A 19,538-nucleotide genomic window follows, 5' to 3' on the forward strand; every position below is an offset into this window, starting at 1 on the left:
TATCCTGTGCTCTATTCTGGTGTGACTTACATTACTGACTCATTCTCCAGGTATTTTGTGTAAGGAAATTCTGTTTCTTCCAGTAGTTGCACAATTTGTTACACTCTCAGACCATCCTTTATTTCTATTTTACAGCATATGAACTACATACATCCTAACTCAAGATTGGGTTCACAGCTGTGCTGTGGCACAAATATTGAATGTTTAATTCTCTGATTTGTACAACTGTTTTATATTTCTCGAAGTTAAATAAAGGAAAGCTTACATATGTTCTCTACCAAGGGGCCTTAACTCTACACTGAGCTGTTTTCAGTTCTTCTTAGTCTTCATGGAGAAAGAGGCCCATATATCTGTGAGTTTCAGATGATCAGGGTCCTACTACTATAATTTTTCTTCTTTGTGGCCAGGGCTTATAATTTTGGCAGGCTTGCAGACATGGGGTGAGCAGTTGTAATGACAGCATTATCAACACTAGGAGAACAGTTTCTCTGCAAGGGCTGTTGGAAGTAGGCTGTACATGCCTGCAATCCAATCTAGGTTGGGTAGAGTGCTGAGGTGTTTGATTGACACCCCCCCCCCAAAGCCTCCTTTGTAAAGCTGGAAAACTGAAACTCCCTTCTGGATCCTCTGCAAACCATCATGCTCTGTGCTGGAATCAGAATGTTCAACTAGAGTGGGAAGAATGTCTCCACCACACAGAATCCTTTCCATTGGGGTTTTCATAGGACCAGTCCCATTGATCTTTCAGTTAATCCTCCAAGTTGATGAAAGGTGGCAAGAGAAAGTGTTGTGTGAATGGAAACAAAGTACTGGTGCCTTTGGGTTGTACACATGTACCAGTGCATTCTGGGATCGAGAACTCTAGATCATGGCCATTGGTCACAGGTTTAGAACTTTCAAACAGACATTTTTCTTAATATATATTTTTATTGAATTTTTGTGCATTTCATATAATACATCTTAAACATATTTAGACCCCCTACCCTATCTGCAGCCAGTTCTCCCTACCGCCCCAGACTAAATTTCATGCATTATATCATATATGTTAAGGCCTATGAAGTCGTTTGTGTCCTCAGATGTCCTTCAGTGTGAGTCTATGCACTGGAGCCTAGTCAGCCTATCTAGCATCACTCCCTTAAAGAAGACCAACTCTCCCTCACCCAGCAATGATCAGCTGCCAATAGTTTCTCAGCTAAGGTTGGAGACTTCTGCCCATTTCCCCAGTTCTATGCTGGATTTTTTTGTCTGGTTTGAGTTTGCATGGGTTTTGTGTGCTGTCACCATTGGTTTAAACAGACATTTTTAACAAGATGGCTTGTCCTTTGGGACTTAGATACAATCCCTAAAGCTGTACTTTAAAGCTTCCTAATGGGTTTGTCATCACCTAGAGGACTTATTGAGAACAGGACACAATGACTGTAGGTCAATTGTAGGTCAATGATAGGTCTTCCGTCTGAAAACCACTGGAGAGGTTTCTGGTTTAGCATTACCTGTCTGGGAACAACTCTTAGAGAGTTCTGTTGTTCTTTTAGCCTTGGTGCAAAAGAATAGGTAAAGTTAGGATGTTTCAGTTCCTGTGATGGTGCTCTCATGAGGGAAACATGTCCACTAATTGGTCATGAAATTGCTTAGGTGTTCTTTCCTCTGGCCTGGATGGTTGATTCACTAGGGAATGTGTTAACCAAACAGTGCTAATGTATATTATTTATGGATGCTTCTTAAGTGAAAGACTCAATGCTCAGTATCTCTTGTACCTTATTCACTGAATCCTCTCCACCATGAGATGAATGAAAAAGGGACTATCATGACCCCTCTTTTATAGATGAAGTCACTGGGCTTAGGGAGAAGGTCAAGTCACTGGCTAAGGCCACATTGGCTAAGCTAGGATTCAAACTCAATCTCACTGGCTCCCCAACACCTGCTGCTGCTGAGTGATGCTAGCAAGTCATTCCCCAATGCCCCTGTTATTCTTTTGAAAGGAGATGTCATTAATTTCAAGTAACTTGTAACATAGTATCCTTCAAATGGCACAAAACCAGGAGTTGGCACAACTGGCTCCAATCTTGACACTGCTATTCCATTTAGCTGTCTTGGATCAACAGCTTAGCTTCTATGAATCTCCATCTCCTCGTTCATGATATGTATCTTTTCAATAAGATGACCTATGAAGATTTTTCCCATTTAGCTTGCTCTGGCTAGGCTCACTTTTAGTAAGGAGCGGCTCCAATGAACTAGAGGTCCATGCTATCACTCGTTTATTCATTTTTGGTATGTGTTTCCTGCATGCCTCTTACAAGCCAGGCCAGGGATACAGTGAGGAGAAATTTCAGATGCAAGCCTTCTCCTGTGGAGCTTGCAAAGTGGTGTTAATAAAGTCATCAGATTAGCCAGAAGCATGTTGTGTGAAATATTGTGTTCCTATTAGTATTAATAATATTACTACTAGTAGTAGTATAATTTTACCTAATTAATATATTACTCTTATTCATTAGGAGCTATGTGACCCACAGCACAGATGACCTGCAGGCAGCACTTGCATGGCCCTTCTGAACTCACAGATGGTTCTGACCCTCTTCCAGGCAGACAACCTTCGTTCTCCCATCAAGGAGCATCTGTGCCTTTAAGAGCATTTATTCTTTAGCATAGAAAGGTGACACTTTTTTAAATGAGTCTTCTTTTTTTCTGCCAGATGTTAGAGAGGTGAACATAAATAATTTGAGAAATGGAAAAAAAATTCTGTCACTATTTTTTAACATGTTCTCAAATCCATCTGAAAGGGCGTTGAGCTCTTGGTTTTACCTCATGAGTCATACTTAAAGAAAATAAATCCCCATCTTGAGTACGTGAAAGGAAGATGGAGAGAATTTCACTGTAGTTGAGTGAAGATAAAAGCTCCTGCAGTGTGAAGTGGGAGAAAAAGAAGCTCAAATGTGTTCCCCAGATCTTTAGAAGGTCTCTCAGCTCTCAGCATATGGACACTTGGGCTGCCTAATGGGACTGCTGTCATCACTGGATGTCCAGCAGTCATGAAGTCCATAAGTTTTGGAACCAAACTGCCCAGGTTCAAACCCTCCTTTTGCTACTTAGCAGCTGTGTGACCTCATATGAATGGCTGAACTCCAACTCTTATCTGTAAGAAGGGGCTATCAAATTGAAGACCTTAGAAGGGTGATGCACATAACAAACGAGAATGATGCCTGGTGCCTCGCTGTTATCTTGGGAGGAATTTGCTTTGCTTGTAATTCTACTTCCAGAGTCAGTGTCTGTGTTCACATACAAAAACATCTCTATAGGCACATATACATGGCACCTGTGGTTTTGGGTTCCAGGGAATGTGTGTGCTGAGGCACTTGCGGAATGTTCACATTTCCTGAAATCTCCAGGATTTCCCCTGTAAACAAGTGCTCCTTCTTACTGAATGGCCTCTGTTGTGCTAGGACTCTTAGGTTATAGGACTGGAAAATTTGGGGGATGAACTGATCACTCCAAAGCTGGTCAGGTCCCCACTCTTCCAGGCAAAAGGGCAGCAAGAAACAAGATGAGTAGATTTTAGTGAGGCCCACACACTTGAGCAAGGCCGTAGATGGAATGGAAGAGGAGTGGCCACTATCCTTGACCCAACTTTGAGCAGAAAGAGGCAGAGACTGAACGTCTACCTATATGAGACTGTGAAGTTTTTTCCCGTCTAGCACAGGCTGCCCGAGGCTGTCACCCAAGGTACTTTTCAAAGAATTCCTCTGTGTGTGTGTGGAGGGGGTATGGTTGGCCTGAAAGGGGCTTTTAAAGTTCTCTAGTGATTCTAATGTGCCATCCAGGGTGGAGAACTGCTGGCCTATGCTAGAGCTCAGTCACAATCTTGACATCCCTGCTATGTGAGGTTGAAGGGCAAAATGATCTGTGTTTTCCTAGCTGACAAATTCAGAGTTTCCTGAGTTTCAGTTGTGATGATTTGATCTGTTAGCAATGTGCACGATGTTTTACTGATTTGTTCATGGTAGGATTTCCATCTGAAGAAAATTTCTTCCTCTTTTCCCTTTTATTTTTCCTCTTATTTGTTGTCTTCATTGATGAGTGCAATGTGTTTATTCTTAACTTAGGAAACATTATTATTGGGGCTGGAGAGATGGAACAGCAGTTAACAGCACTGGCTGCTTTTCCAGAGGACCCAGGTTCAATTCCCAGCACCCACATGATGGATAACAACCATGTGACTCCAGTTCAAGGGGAATCCTATACCCTCTTCTGAACTCTGTGGGCATTGCACAGTACAGGTGCACTTATATACATATAGGCAATATACTCATATACATGAAATAAAAATAATAAAGAAAAATTTAAAATAATAATAATAATTGTTATTATATGTGTGCATGTATGTTTGTGTCTGAGAGTACGGGCATGTGTGTGCTATGGTGTGTGTGAAGGTCAAAGGACAACTTTTGAAAGTTGATTCTCTTCTTCCTTTGTGGATTCTAGGGATCAGACTCAGGTCATCAGGCTTACGTGGTAGGTGCTTTTATTTGCTTAACCATCACACAGGCCCAAGGAATGTAGTTTTAAAGCTTGAGAAAATTCCAAATTGGATTTGAGTGGGAAGTGAACAGTGGTATTTCTGATGAGAAAATAGGTCCCTTATGGTGCTGACTTTTTTTTTTTTAGAAGAGGCATTTCATTACAGCTTTAACATACTCATTTATAGTTTCCAGAGCAAAGATACATCTCTTTCAAAAGTGGCTATAAAACTTTTAAGTTCACTGTTGAATTAATACAGTTATACAATATTGAACTCAGTATAAGCCTTGTAGGACATAAAATTGAATGGTTTTAACCTTTAAAAAAGATCTCTGTGTCATTTTAGAATATATTGTTCCTTGCAGAAAGACTCATTGTTTTTGCTACTAACACTGAGATGTTGGAACATGCATCGCTAATCTGTCTGTATCTGATTATTACTAGTCATAATTGGTTGCACTTGGATTCTTGAATAATTAAAAGTACCAGATTGGTGGAACTAACCTCCTTGGGTGTTTAACAGACATACTTTAAGGCCTAATATACTTTGGTCAGTGGGACATAGAAAGGTTTTGCTCCTTGCCCTCCTAGGTTGACTAATTCCAGGGGACTATGAGCATCTCAAAAATGTCCTGTAATTGTGGTTGGTCACCTGTCCTCTTGATCAAGGAGGCCGAGGAGACCCCACAAGATGGACTTGAACCAGTGTCCAGTCTACAAAGAGGAAGGTCAGCACAGAGGAATCATTTCCTCCATGCTTCCAAGTGAAGCCAGCCATGGTCGAGCAGGACCTTTGACTTATCTTCACATAGGTGGAACTTGTGAAAGAAAGGAGCCAGGGGCTCCTTCCAAACCCATGTGACTGCTGAGGAACAGATCCTCAAACAGCCTTAAGAGTAAAAATAAATTAGTTTATCCAACTGTATGGCCTTAAACACCCAAAAGGAAAGTATAACCAAAGATTAAAGGGGCCAGTATAATTTTTTAAGAGTTCATATGTATAGCTAAAGACTACATAACAAGCAACAATGCCAGACAGGTGATACCTTCTTTTTAGTTGTTGGCCAGGGTAGCCAAAGGGATTACCAGATAGTAACCCAGCATAGAACTGGGAAATTGAACAGCAGACCCCAATTTTATCCAAAGGAATATTGACAACTGATTACCGCTAAATGAGGAACAGTTGACCCTATCAGCTGACTAGATTCACCAGTTGGACAAGTAGTGGGGAACAGCTGGGGGTGATGACATCACAGCAGACAATAGCAGGGATAATAGAGTATAAGGGCTCTAGTCAGGGGAGGGAGGCTATGGGAGGACGCCATATGGGAAGTGGGTGTATAGTTGAATAAGATGGTTTGGGACCAAACACACACCAAAAAAATCAACAAATTTTAAAAAATGAGTTATATTTGAGGAGGAAGCATAAAAATTTACGTCATGTTAATTAGTAGAGGTGATAAACATTGTCATTAAAATCTACCCAATGACTTTATAGACATGGTGCTGACTTTTGCTGGAGTCTGGCAGGGAAGAACTATGTGTCCTCCTTCAGGCATGTGGGCTCTGGCATGAGGGTTGTGGCTCAGGCTAGGCAGAGGAAAGTAGAATGGGCTTCTGATTTAGAAAATTGATTGGTACTTCCAGACTTTGGGGAACAGTGCTAAGTTCTCCTTGCACTGTCCAGAGTGAGTAGTGGGTGCTGGCTGTACCAACAGCTGGGAAGCCAGAGGACCCAAGCTTCATGAAGAGACAGAGAACACTGACGTGCGTGTTGCAGAGTGAAAGAAACCAGTGTGCAACAGCTGCACAGCGTCTGAATCTAACTCTACAACATTTGGGAACATGTGTGCTTTCAAATGCGAATTTCTAGACATCACTGACAAGTTTAAAATTTTAAGTTTTCTTATGAAAATAATATGTAATTTTGTTGTAGAAGCAAAGCAAAGGACAGAAGGAGAGTGTCACCATTCTGTCATTTCAGAGTTAAACGACCTTTGTTGGTGGTTCTGTTCCCCATCCGTGCCCCCTCATCTGTACATGTACTTTCCACAGCAATGCACTCAATAGTCTCTTATATTAAACTAATTTTTCCACTTATTAAAATTGGGGGCTAGAGAGATGACTCAGTGGTTAAGAGCACTGACTCTTCTTGCAGAAGACCTGGGTTCAAATCCCAGCACCCAATGGCAGCTAACAACTGTCCATAACTCCAGTTCCAGGGGCTCAGACACCTTCTTCTGTCCTCCACAGGGATTGCATGATGCAGATGTACTTACAAACATGCAGGCAACACACACATCCACATAAAATAAAAATAATAAATAAAACATTTTTTTTTTATTTCCACTTTCATTTTTATCGTTGTTTTCACTCAGGTAATTCACAGTATCATTTTCATACAGTTGTACATGAAAGATTCTTGTTTTTGTCCTTCTGAATACTGATCCCTTTGTCAGTAGAAAATACCTTTCTTCCCCTTAGCTTTCCTTGTTTAGAAATCTGTAGTTAATCACTGGTTAATTACAAAGGAGACATTTATTTCTGTGGCCTGTGCCCACTTTGTCTATTCAACACAAACATTTTAAAACCTGGATAAGCATCATTTTGTGTTGCCAAAGTGTCCCATTCAATACTTTGTGCAAGAGGCTTTCATATGACTTTTTCATAGCCGCCTTTTGTTCAACAATTAATGTTTATTTTTCTAATACTTTCCTCTAAGCTAGTTCTGTGAGTGAATGTCTTTAAGAGTAAAGGTTAAGTGGGGTCTAAACATGAGCAACTTAAAAAATTCTTTATTATTTTTATTTTATGTGTATGAGTATATTGTGTGCATATATATAAGTGCATCTGTGTTGTGCCATGCCCATGGAGGTCCAAAGAGGGCATCAGATCTTCTGGAATTGGTATAGACAGTTGTTAGCCACCATGTGGGTGTTGGGAATCAAACCTGAGTCCTCTGCAAGAGGAGCCAGTGCTCTTAACCACTGAGCCATCTCTCCAGCCCCAACATAAGCAACTTTTAAAGGCTTTTGATTGTTATTATTTTGCTGGTTAGTTTGGTCAACTTGACATAAACTAGATACCTAGGAAGAGGGAAGGAACCTCAGTTGAAGAATTTTCTCCATTAGACCGGCCTGTGGCCATGTCTATGAGGAATTTTTTAAGCTGGTTGTTGATGAAGGATGGCCCAGCCCACTGTGGGCAGTGCTATGCCTGGGCAGATAGCCCTGGACTATATAAGGAGGGTAACTGAGTAAGCCAGGGAAGAAAGCCTGTAAGGAACATTCCTTCATGGCTTCTGCTTCAGTTCCAGCCTCCAGGTTCCCTCCTTGAGTTCCTGCTCTGACTTCTCTCAATGTTGGCTTGTGATCTGAGAGTTGAAAGCAAACTAAACCCTTTCTTCCCCAAGTTATTTTTGGTCAGTGTTTTATCACACAATAGAAAGCTAACTAGGGCAGTTAGCAAATTATTGGCCCAAGCTGCTCTCATTTACTTTGGCTTTCTTGTCATCTTTGCTAACCTGACAGTCCCCTAAGGCCATCCCACTCTATTGGCTTTCCTTTGACTACAGTGAGATTGAACATTTGCTCAAATGTTTGCTGGCCATTATGATTTCCTCTTGAAAACTGCTCCTTTGAGATATGGCAGTGGTACATCTGCTTTGCATGTGTAAGACCCAGGTTTGATCCCCACCCTGCAAACCTCCCCCAAAGAAAATTGTTTGCTTGTGCCCTTTGTCTATTGGAGTTCCTCTTTTTCTCATTAACTTATAAAAACATTTAAAAATATAAAGTCTGTTAGCTCTGTCATATATAGTACGTGAACATTTTCCTCCCATTTTGGCTCAGTTTATGGCAAACTTTTAGAAAACCACTTGGTTTGTGCATTCTGTATTCCTTATGTAGTTTACCCAGCACTGGTAGGGCATTAGAGTCTGCTTGCCTTAAAGGGGTATTTTTGTTTTTTTTTAAAAATGTTTTGTTTATTATTTTTATTTTATGTGTATGAGTATAACGACTGTGTAGGCGAGTGCACCCGTATTGTGTCATGCAATGTCCACAGAGGTCAGACGAGGGTGTCGGATACCCTGGAACTAGAGTTATGGATGGTTGTTAGCCACCATGTGGATGCTGGGAATTGAACCCAGGTCTTCTGCAAGAGCAGCCAGTGCTCTTAACTACTACTCCATCTCTCCAGCCCCTGTTTGAACTTGCTATAGACCAGGCTGGCCTTGATCTCACAAAAGTTCACCTGCCTCTGCCTCTGGAGTGCTGGAGTTAAAGGCATGCGCCACCACTCTAGCCTTAAAAAGGTATTGAAAGGACCTCCACGTTCCCTCCACAGTGCACTCTGATTATCCAATGGAAACATCTGAGTAGCTGCAGCAGCATCATTGTCTCTCTCACTTCCTCAAAGAACTATAGAGCACAGTTAATTTCACTTAATCGTGGGTCCTTTATGAATCTTGGCAAATGTTGGGCTTGTTGGCAAAGATGCCCGACCAATTCACCATTTACTATGTAGTTATCTACAAATGAGTGAGGTATTTTTTTATCCATATAAAAGAGCTCTGTCTCTGTGCCACTAAATTCTGGTATCTTATCTTAGGGACCTAACAGCATCTAATGGTTCTATGTCTAGTAATGTGATCCAGCTGGAGACTCAAGGTATGCAAAGCCCTTGTTTTAGAACAAAAGGGTATTTTTCTCCAGCCAGTAAGTAAAAGTGACTTTTTTTTCAGCTATAAAGGGACAAAAGGTTTTGAGATGATTGTATTGGGCAGGGTTTCCCAGACTTGTTTTTTTGGCAGTTGTCCATATTGCTAAGACCGAGTCTTCCAAACTTCTTGCATTTTTGTAGCAGTATGAAGAACTCACAGCCACTTTATGGTGTGATGGTTAATGCCCAGGGCCTTCTTAACCTAGAGCCAACCACAGTGGGACATGTAACTGTCATTGGCAGACCACTACTCAGTGTGTGTTATGAACTAAAGGCATGATCCTTTCTCCTTTTGATTCAAGCAACTTTACTGCCCTCTCTGGTTATATGTCCCCCCTGCCCCCGCCACCCCAAAGAAAAACACTTAACATTTGACACTGTAGGTGCAACAACAATTGTGGACTGTCCGTAACTTTAGCTTCAGTCTTCACCAGTGTCTAACTTAACTAAGGTACTGTCTTGTCCCATTTTCAAGCTTTTAACAACTCGGCCACATGAATCTCCTTTATTGATTGTCTATGTGTGTTTCATCATCCTAAAATTAAGAGTGTTCCTGTCCATCGTTACTGCCTGATTGCATTGAAAATGATCTACTTCTGGCTCCAGTCTCTCTTCTTAAGATATTACTATTGCTGATGGGGCTGGAAAGATGGTTCAGCAGATAGAAGCACTTATTATTCTTCCAGAAGACCCAGGTTTGATTCCCAACATCCACATGGCAGCTCACAACAATCTGTAACCCCAGTTCTAGGGGATCCAACACCCTCTTCTGGCCTCCATGGGCGTTGCACACACAGTGCACTTACATGCACATAGGCAAAAGACTCATACACATACAATTAAAAAACCTTGGGAAGCTGGGAAAGCTAGAAGAAAAACGTGGAAGTAACAGAACAATTTGTCTCAAAGCAGGTACTGAGGAATCAACACCGAAGGCACTCTATGATAATTCCCATCAGCCACAACCCCCTGTGATGTCTGTCTCTGTTCTAAACACCTATGGATATTTAGTTGCTTAGGCCCAGAAGGAGCATGAGGTAGAGGCTGTTACTGTCCCTGTATAGATGAAGATAGCAAATGAAAACAACCAGATAAGACAGGATTTGAACATACACAGTCTCTAGAGCCCGTCTTCCCTCCCCGCCCTCTAGGGTCTTGGTATATTACCCAGGCTGGCCTCAAACTTACAGTCTTGTGCCTCAGCTTTCTGAGTAGCTGGGATAACAGGCATGCACCACCATGTCCTAAAACCTACACTTTGAACGTGATTGAATTGTTACAAGGTCACACAAGACTGATGATAGTATCATTATGTTACAAATGAGAAACTAAGGCTCAGAAAGGTTAATGGCTTTGCAGTAACTTTTCACACACCCGGGAAGTACCCAAGATTGGTTGAGCTCCTCATATCAAAGCCTGCCTCCTGCTTTTCTCGCACTATCACATGTTCCTCTGAATTCAGGGCTTCGTCTGCTTCACAGAATACTTCTTACTGTGAAGGCCACAAAGAGAAATGCCTCTTCTTTGTATCAATAGCTGCAGTATTTGGCTTTCCAGCTCATTCCTGCCTTCAAGACTTTGCATTTGAGGTCCCTTGGCTTCTTCTCCAGACCTCTGCGTACATTTCATCACCCTGACTCAGGCATTATCAACTCTCTGAGCCTAAGCCTCATACCTTGCGTTAGTCTTGAGGGCTGCCAGAATAAGTCAGCACAAACCAGGTGTCTTGGATGGCAGAAATGTGCTCTCTTACAGTGTTAGAGGCCAGGCGTCCAGTGTGAAGGTGCTGTAGGACTGTGCTTCACTGAGGGCTGGCGCAGAGGATCCTTCCTTGCTTGTTCAGTTTCGGGTGGCTTTACATACTCTTCAGATCATACAATGTAATTCTAGACTTTGCTGTATGTCTGTATTTCTCTTCTTCTATGTCTTTACATAACTTCACGGTGTCTGCAAAGATCATTTCCCCAAATAAGTTCAAATCCACAGGTTACAGGAGGCTGTGTCTTTGGGGGCCACCATTCACTATAGACAAAGCAGCCTCTGTTGCTGCTCTGACGTCAGCATCTACTTTAATGCCTTCAAAGCATTTGTCCTTATTTGATGTGCCTCACTCTTCTGTCTGTCTGCTTTGATTGCGCCTGTCTCTCTTTACTTGAATTCTGACTTTTAGTAAAGAGCTCTCTTGCTCACTTCTCTATCCCTAGGATGTAGAAAAATGCTCAGAATATTGTAGGAGTCATCAAATATTTATTGAATAAAATAATGAGCTAATGATATCATTGTGCTAATGTGATGCCAGCTTGAGCTTTGATTCCTTCAAAAAATTCCAGGATTTTATTTGTATTTTTGTTATTATTTTAAATTATTTGAATTTCAGCTGCATATTTAAAAAAATATTAGGATATATTCCTTCCAGCCATTTTACTCTAACACTGTGCCATTAACTATCTCCTTAGTTTCCTTTGCTTTTGCTTTCCCCTAGGACAGAATTTTCAGCAAATCTCTCTTTTGCCTTCAGGTTCTGATCACCTCCGGGAGAAAGATGGCCTCTGGGCTGTCTTGGTTTGGCTGTCAATCATCGCTGCCCGGAAGCAAAGTGTGGAGGAGATTGTTAGAGATCATTGGGCCAAATATGGCCGCCATTACTACTGCAGGTGAGAAGGAGCAGTATCTCTGCATGTGTCCTGGAAAACTCTTCTTAGAGATGTTAAAACGGATGGGCTAGTATTTAAGAGGGAGACATCTCTCAGAAACATCTGAGGGACCTGGAGCTGAGTTGCATTGAGAGACATTTGGGGGGTAATGTCAAGGACAACCAAACTGCAAAGCACACATTTTACTGTGCCTGAGGACATTCCTCTCTAATCTTTTCATTGCAGCCATAAGGTGGGTGGGTGATCATCCCAAAACAGTATCTAAATGCAGAACTTTGAGAACTCTTTTGGGGTCCATAGTAGCTATGAGTCCTGGAGTTAAAAACAGACACATTTTTTTGTCCTGCATTTATCCTTTTAAGGACACAGAAGCCACACAGGTCAGGTGCTTTGGGAATCCTCTAAACTAATGGTCAGAGGATGTCTAACATACCCAGGATGGCAGCCTTTGCAGGAACCACTTGACTCAGGAGCCCAGATTTTGTTAGTGTTTATCCTCATGAAAAGGGACACAGACAGTAGAAATAAGGAAAGCATGGTGGGGGGTGGGGGACTTAGGGTGGGCGCCTCCATCTCTTTCCTTCTTTTGAAGTGAAGGGAGAGTATGAGCATTCTGCAGTTATACTATGCATGTGAACCCAAGTGTGTGCCAGGTATATGTACATAGTACCAAGCCATGGTTTAGGACAAGGAGTGGTAGGAAAGGATGTTAACTATGGAGAACTCTGTGAGGCAAAGGAACTTCAGGGTAGCTCCAGACTCTTAGAAACAAAGAGATTGTAGCTCATTTTGCTTGCTTATGAGTAGTTATCAGCTTTGGGTATTCGGTTGGGTTTCAAGAGAAAGAAAACTTAGACTTTTCCCTTATAAGGTGATTGTTTCTTCTTTTAAGAAGCCTTCTACTTAGATAAGTATCAGAGACAGAAGAAGACTGTGATCGTGTTTATGAAGCTCAAAGAGATTACAATGTTCTGGGAAATACAGACAACACCAAAATATTTTTGATTTTTGTTTAGTTGAGAAGGCTGGGAATGTGGTAACCTGCAAATCACCCCAAATTAGTCACTGAATCATAAAATAGGGATTCTCAAAACAGGTGGAAGCTTGTTTTGTTCTTCAATATTTCTAACAAGGACCTCAACTCTCTGAATCTCATGAAGTTTATATGTTCTTAAATTACTATGGTGTTATGTATACTATTGTAAAATATAATATTATGTAGTGATAAATTAAAATTTTATATTCAAAGACTAACTGTCATATGAAATTCATCTGTTGCATGAAGCTCTTATATCATGCTTGCCTGTCCTTGGCTTAATAGATTGCTCTGAGTCAGAGTTGTGTTCCTCATAATTCGTGGGATGATTATCTAGGTTCCTTTCAGTGTTCTGAGGAAATGGTGTTATGATAAGTGTATTTATAGTATACTTCATTTTTGTGGCCAAGAGCTTATAATGTTACTTTTTCATAACAAATACCATATTAGAGAATAGTGTGCAGTGGAGATGTAATTTCTTGTAGGATATTGAGTATGTCACAAATTTCTGTCCAAAAAGATCACAGAGATAAAGAAAAGGAGAGTAGGGGGTAGGTACAATAAAAGATAAACATTTCTTTCACACCCAGAAAACAGCAAGTTGAGAGATGTTTTTGAAATAAATTATTTCTAGCCTGACAATTTTCTTTGCAGGAAGAAAATAATAAAGCAATTTCAGTTTAACTAATACAGAGCCCAATGTTGCATTTGGGAAAAATCTCCCAATCTTTCTTGTCTGAGTAAGCCCCAGAAGCAATTCTTCATTTAGAGGTTTCGTTCTTTGAAAATGTAGTGTTGGTAGTGGTGGCTGGCAGGACCATCAGGATGGGGGGTGTGGTGGCACAGGAATCGCTTGCACATGAACACTTGCCAGGCTGCTTGAACGTGATCTCAGCTGTATACTCAACATGATCTACCTCATTAGTGGATTCTCTCAATGGTTGAATCTGCCTGTCTCTCAACTGCCTTATCCTGTCTTTCTCCTTCCCACTTTTTAAAAAAATAAGATCTTGCTAGGTCCCTAACTGCTCCTGAAGTTTGGAGTGATCCTTTTGTCTAAGCCTCCTGAAAGTTGGGATTACAAGTATGTTCTACATACCTGGCATATTGGATCTGTATCCTCTCTGAATGGCTATCTCTAAAGAGAACTCGTATTACAGCACATTTATTGATGATGTTCTAAGTACTGTCCTGTTGTTTCTGAGGCTGAAGAAGAAATACCTGGAGGTAGAAGAGAATCTAGATATGAGACCCATGGCTAGACATGGTATGACCTCTGTTTTGGAAAGTGCTCTGATGAGTACTGGATATCTTCAAAATACTTAGTTTGAAGAAGATAGTATCAACTACTCAGAGCTTCCATCTTTCAGTTTACTCTGAGTTCTCTCTGTGCTGCAGGAAGCCCAAATGTGAAGTCTTTCCAATGCCACTTGGGTCCAGCTGCTCCTCCTCTGGCTTCTTTATAAATAGCTCCCCTTCCCACCCCTCAGTGTGCTAGGAGGACTCAGTGAAAGTGAAGACTATCTAATGATTGGAAAGATAATTTCTTTTTCGAATATTTTATTTATTATTTTTAATTTTTGTGTGTTTGAGTATATTGCCTGCATGTATGTAAGTGCACCCAAGTTGTACAATGCCCTTGGAGGTCAGAAGAGGGCATCAGATTCCCTGGAACAGGAGTTACAGACAGTTGTTAGCTGCCATGTGGGTGCTGGAAATCGAACCCGGGTCGTCTGCATCAGCAGCCAGTGCTCTTAACCACTGAGCCATCTCTCTAGCCCGAGAGAGAAAATTTATTTTAGTGACTAAGGGGAAAAAAAACAATGAACAGATTTTTAAGTTCGGATGCTTGGCATTGTGCCAGCCTCATGGTATGCATTATCATATTTCAAACTCCACAACAATAAATGGGCAGGGATGATTTTCAGTCTTACTTTTTTCGAATCACCTCTCCACCCTACTATTACATTTGATGCTCTTGGATAGGAAGGTTTTTTGTTTTTTTTTTTTTAATGGAACAATTGTTACATTCCTTCCAAGTTTCCAGGAGAGTTTTATATGTTCAGTTCACTTTCCCCTCACTTTGCCCCCACCTTCACCCCATTGCTCCCTCATTCCAGATTGCTTACATAGCCTTCACCATGCTCCAGCGGCAGCAAAAAAGAACTAAGGTCTGTGCCCTCTTGGGGTTCACATTCTGGAAGGCAAAGACAGACAATAAGTAAAAAGTATAGAAATAAGACTGAGGAATCTGTAAGAGAATGAGAAGAAAGTGTACCGGTGATGAGAGACAGGAAAGAGAGGGAGGCTGCTTTGATGCTCAGGGTGTCATTTTCATGAGGTTTGAAGACTGAAAGAAAAGGATGAGCCCATTCTTTGAATGTGCCAGGTACAGAGAAGCATAGGAGCATAGGGAATAGAGAAGCAAACAGCAAGGGCAAAGGCGAGAGTGGGTGAGGCCATGCTGACTGGAGCAAGTGAGGCAGGGCACAAAATGAGGCAAAGTCTGGTCATGTCGAGTTAAGTGGGGCAGGGTTGGACCTCACAGTGTGTGATAAACTGTGGATAGGGTTTTTGTTTTTGTTCTGAACATGATAGGAATTATAGGAAAGGAACAACATGATTTGAGTTTTATAAGGCCTCTGGCCACCATGTGGGACTGAATTGTAGGGCTGTTTGGAAGAAGCAAGACCAGTTGAGCATGCTTTTCTGTGTCTCCTTTCCGGAAACCAAAACCACAAGGGATCTACTCAGTCGCTGGTTCCCTGATCATGTTTTGTTCTTTCTGTGTCCTGCCCTCTCTCAACAGGTTTGACTATGAGGGACTGGAGCCCAAGGCAACATATTACATCATGAGGGATCTGGAGGCCCTGGTCACAGACAAGTCCTTCATTGGCCAGCAGTTTGCTGTGGGGAACCACATTTACAGTGTTTCAAAGACAGACAGCTTTGAATATGTGGACCCTGTGGATGGCACTGTGACCAAGAAACAGGTACTTGCTAGGGAATCTCTGAAAGATATGGATCAGGCAAAGCTGGTGGGCAAAGCCTGCAGAACTGGAGAAATCTTTAGGGATAGTATGCTCTGCACCCTTCATTTTGAGCATCAAAACCCCAGTGAAGGTTATTTCACCAGTTACTGATGGAGGGTGGATTAGGACCTGGGTCTCTTTGTCCCATAGTGCTTATACTTGGTAACTGATGGACCAATACCTTAAACAACCTTAGACCCAGTATTTCCATCTTGATCATCAACCTTACCCAGCTATAAATCCTGTGAATTACAATAACCCCTGGCCTGGTAAGATATGCCCACCAGTGCAATAGGCACAAATATTATGGGAGTAACCAAGCACTCTTTAAATGAATTTAAGGTCCACTTTTTAGGATGGAACCCATATCTGGTATTGATATCAGGCTTAGGAACCTGGGGCTAGACAGATCACAGGACGTAGAGGAGAACCCAATGCTAGTTTTCTTACTAAATAGTTAATGCACCAAACTGACTTTTAATGATTTGTTATACTCATAGAAAATGCATCTCTCATTTCTCACTAGAGAAGTTTCCTTATGCAACAGACGGTGATTGGAACAGAGACCTACAACTGGCCATTATGCAGGAAACCAGGGGCTACAGAGTGCTTATCACTGAATAGGACACCAGTATCAAACTTCTACCACCCAAGGCCCAGGGGTTATTGCAAAAGAGGGTGTGGAAAGATTGTAAGAGCCAGAGGTGGTGGATGACCACCAAGAAACAGAGTTTTCCAGACAGTTGACCAGTTACTCATATGAACTCACAGCAACAGCATCAGCATGCACAAGTCTCATGCAAGCGCAAATCAGGAAAAAAAAAAAATCTCAGCATAGATATGAGGAAGTGGGTAAAAAGCTTCAACATCACCTGAGGAAATTGTTGCAACAGATGGCTGCTGGGAGGGGCAGAGACATTTTCTTAAAAGGATAGGACCCTTGGTAGGTTAACCAGGTTCCAGTGGATAGACCCACACTGAAGGGTATTTGGGGACACAAATTGGACTCTACAGGCATATGTGTGTGTGTGTTTGTGTGTGTGTGTATCTATATGTGGATAGGTATTAGAGTATGTGAAATTGAGTGGGTGAGGGGCAATAAAGGGAGGTGTGGCTAGGGGAGGAGCTCTAAATACTATGAAATATTGTATGAAAATTGCAAAAATTCAATTATAAAAATGAAACAAAAAATTAACTTGAGAATTTCATATAATGTATTTTGATCATATTCATATTCTTCGCCCCTTCATCCCCACCTTACTACCCTGCCCCCGACTTCATGTCCTCTGTTATTATTTGTTCTAATCTGAGTTTCCAAAAATGCTCTTGGGTGTAAATCTATCCCTTGGAGTCTGGTCAGCCACATACCAGTTAGAAAAACTGACTGTCCTCTCCTAGCAGCTATCACTTGCCAGCTCCTCCGCTAGGGCCGGAGCTTCTTTCCAACCTCCCCTATCCACGCTAGTTTTTGTCTTGGGTTTGCACAGGCCTTGTACATGCCATCTTAAGTACTGTGGGTTCATATGTACAACTACCCTGTGGTGTCCAGACAACACAGGTTCCTCATATTCGTCTACTACCTCTGTTTCTTTGTAAAAATTTTTATTTATTTATTATTTTTATTTTGTGCATATGCATGTTTTGACTGCATGTAGGTAAATGCACCTGTGTTGTGCAATGCCCTCAGAGGACAGAAGAAGCTGTTGGATCCCCTGTAACTGGAGTTACAGACAGTTGTTAGCTGCCATGTGCGTGCTGGGATTTGAAACAGTCTTCTACAAGAACAGTCAGTGTTCTTAACCACTGAGCCATCTCTCCAGCCCCCACCTCTGTTTCTTACAATCTTTCTACCCCATCTTCGGCAATGATCCCTGAGTCTTGGGAGGGGAATGTATGATATAGGTGTCTCATTTAGTGCTGAGCACTCTATAGTCTCTCATTCTCTATACGTTGACTAGTTATGTTAATTGCCATCTGCTGCATGAAGAAGCATCTCTGTTGAGAGTTGAGAGGTGCACTTATCTACGGGTATAATAAGTCATTAGGAGTCAATTTAATACTACGTCTATTTTAGCAGAATAATAGTAGTAGATTCTCCCTTATGGTCCGTGATGTGCCTAGCCACCAGTTCTTGGCCCTGATAACAGTGTGAAGTATGGACTCCACCTTGCAAAGCAGGCTTTAAATCCAATCAGAAGGTGGTTGGTTACTCCTATAACATTCATGTATGGTGGCTATTCTTGGTGATTCAGAGAAGTTTGTAGAGCAAAAGATTCCTGTCATTGGGATCCCCAGGTTCATGGATGTTTCATCTCCTATTAATGTCATCAAGGAACCACAGGCATTTAGTCAGATGGGTTCAATGTCCCTGGTGTGGAAGGGACAGTTGGGAAATTTGCTCAGAAATCCCAAGTAGAAGCTTTATAGATGAATGGCTATCACAGGTAAGAAGCAAAACCAACAAACCCCACCTTTGTGTTCTAGATGTAAGAAAAGTTGATGGCTCTACAATTATTTTTCCCCTTAATTTTGTGTATTTTGACTGGTTATGGTGAGTAGTGACCCCTCTGGGAGCACGTTATAGATATTCACATTACAAAGCGGAGACTATGACCCAAACATTGTTAAGAGAAGTTAAATTCTTCAGTTCCGAAATTCTTATCTTCTTATACATTCCTTAGACGTGCAGACAGTAAAACAGGCAGAAGTTTCAGGGGTTTGTGACTAGAGAATGTGCCGTTACACAGTTCTAATTTGGCTGGCATTTGCTCTCTTCTTGTGGGATCTCCTGCCTTCCAGGCACTCCAAACCCTGGCTTCTTCCTGTTTTTCTCTTGGTATTCACTCTAGTTTGCTTAGTTTTATAGTGGTTTTTAAAAAATATCCATAAAAATATCAGTCCTTCGTTCTAGAATCCCTTAATGGTCCAACAAACTGATTATAGGCCCAGGTTAGAAAGGCAAGGGTAATGGAGAAAATAAGAATCTAGAAGACAGAATCTCATCCTGCTGCCTATCAGTTGGGACTTTAAGAAAGTTGCTTAAATGTCTTTGGGCCAGTTTCTTCTTCATCTGTAGAATTCTCATTTCACACAATTGTTTTAGAAATACGTACTAGTCTTATTTCACATGGGGAATACACCATGCATCTCTGTAATTGTGTTTTAGTTCACTGATGATAGTTCTTGTGAGCTGGCCTGGCTCTGCTCTGAAATAGCAGTAGTGATTCAGTCCTTGTTGATGGGAGTCAGCTGCTCACTTGGCATCTTTGAGCACTTGTACATTGAATATGTATTGTCTGGTCTGTACCACTTCCCCTCTGGACAAGCCTTCTCCATACCCAAGGCTCACTTGGTTTTTGTTGCTATAGGAGTCAAGAGACTTGACGCATGTGCTTTTAAAGGTATCCTTGTAGGTCGATGGCCATACCACCCTGAATGTGTCTGAAGTTGTCTGAAGTATCCTTGTGAGGTTTTTGTTCTGATAAAGGCTTGGAACCATCATTGGAAGGACTGGTCTAGTTAGAGCTAAGTTCTGGACTTTGTCTAGTCATGAGAAGCTTGCCTGTTAAACCAATTTCTTCT

At 41.5% G+C, this 19,538-nt stretch overlaps 1 protein-coding gene across 1 annotated transcript in view; it reads left to right on the forward strand.

Moving 5' to 3' along the window:
- Positions 1-19,538, forward strand: part of Pgm5 (phosphoglucomutase 5) — a 202,345-nt gene that overhangs the window by 135,611 nt on the left and 47,196 nt on the right. The window contains exons 8-9 of the mRNA XM_008852279.3: positions 11,753-11,888; positions 15,734-15,917. Of these exons, the coding sequence (XP_008850501.1) occupies positions 11,753-11,888; positions 15,734-15,917 (320 nt within the window). The remainder of the gene's footprint in view (positions 1-11,752; positions 11,889-15,733; positions 15,918-19,538) is intronic.

This window comes from Nannospalax galili, unplaced genomic scaffold, assembly GCF_000622305.1.
Source record: "Nannospalax galili isolate Female #2095 unplaced genomic scaffold, S.galili_v1.0 scaffold1486, whole genome shotgun sequence".
Classification (NCBI taxonomy): domain Eukaryota; kingdom Metazoa; phylum Chordata; class Mammalia; order Rodentia; family Spalacidae; genus Nannospalax; species Nannospalax galili.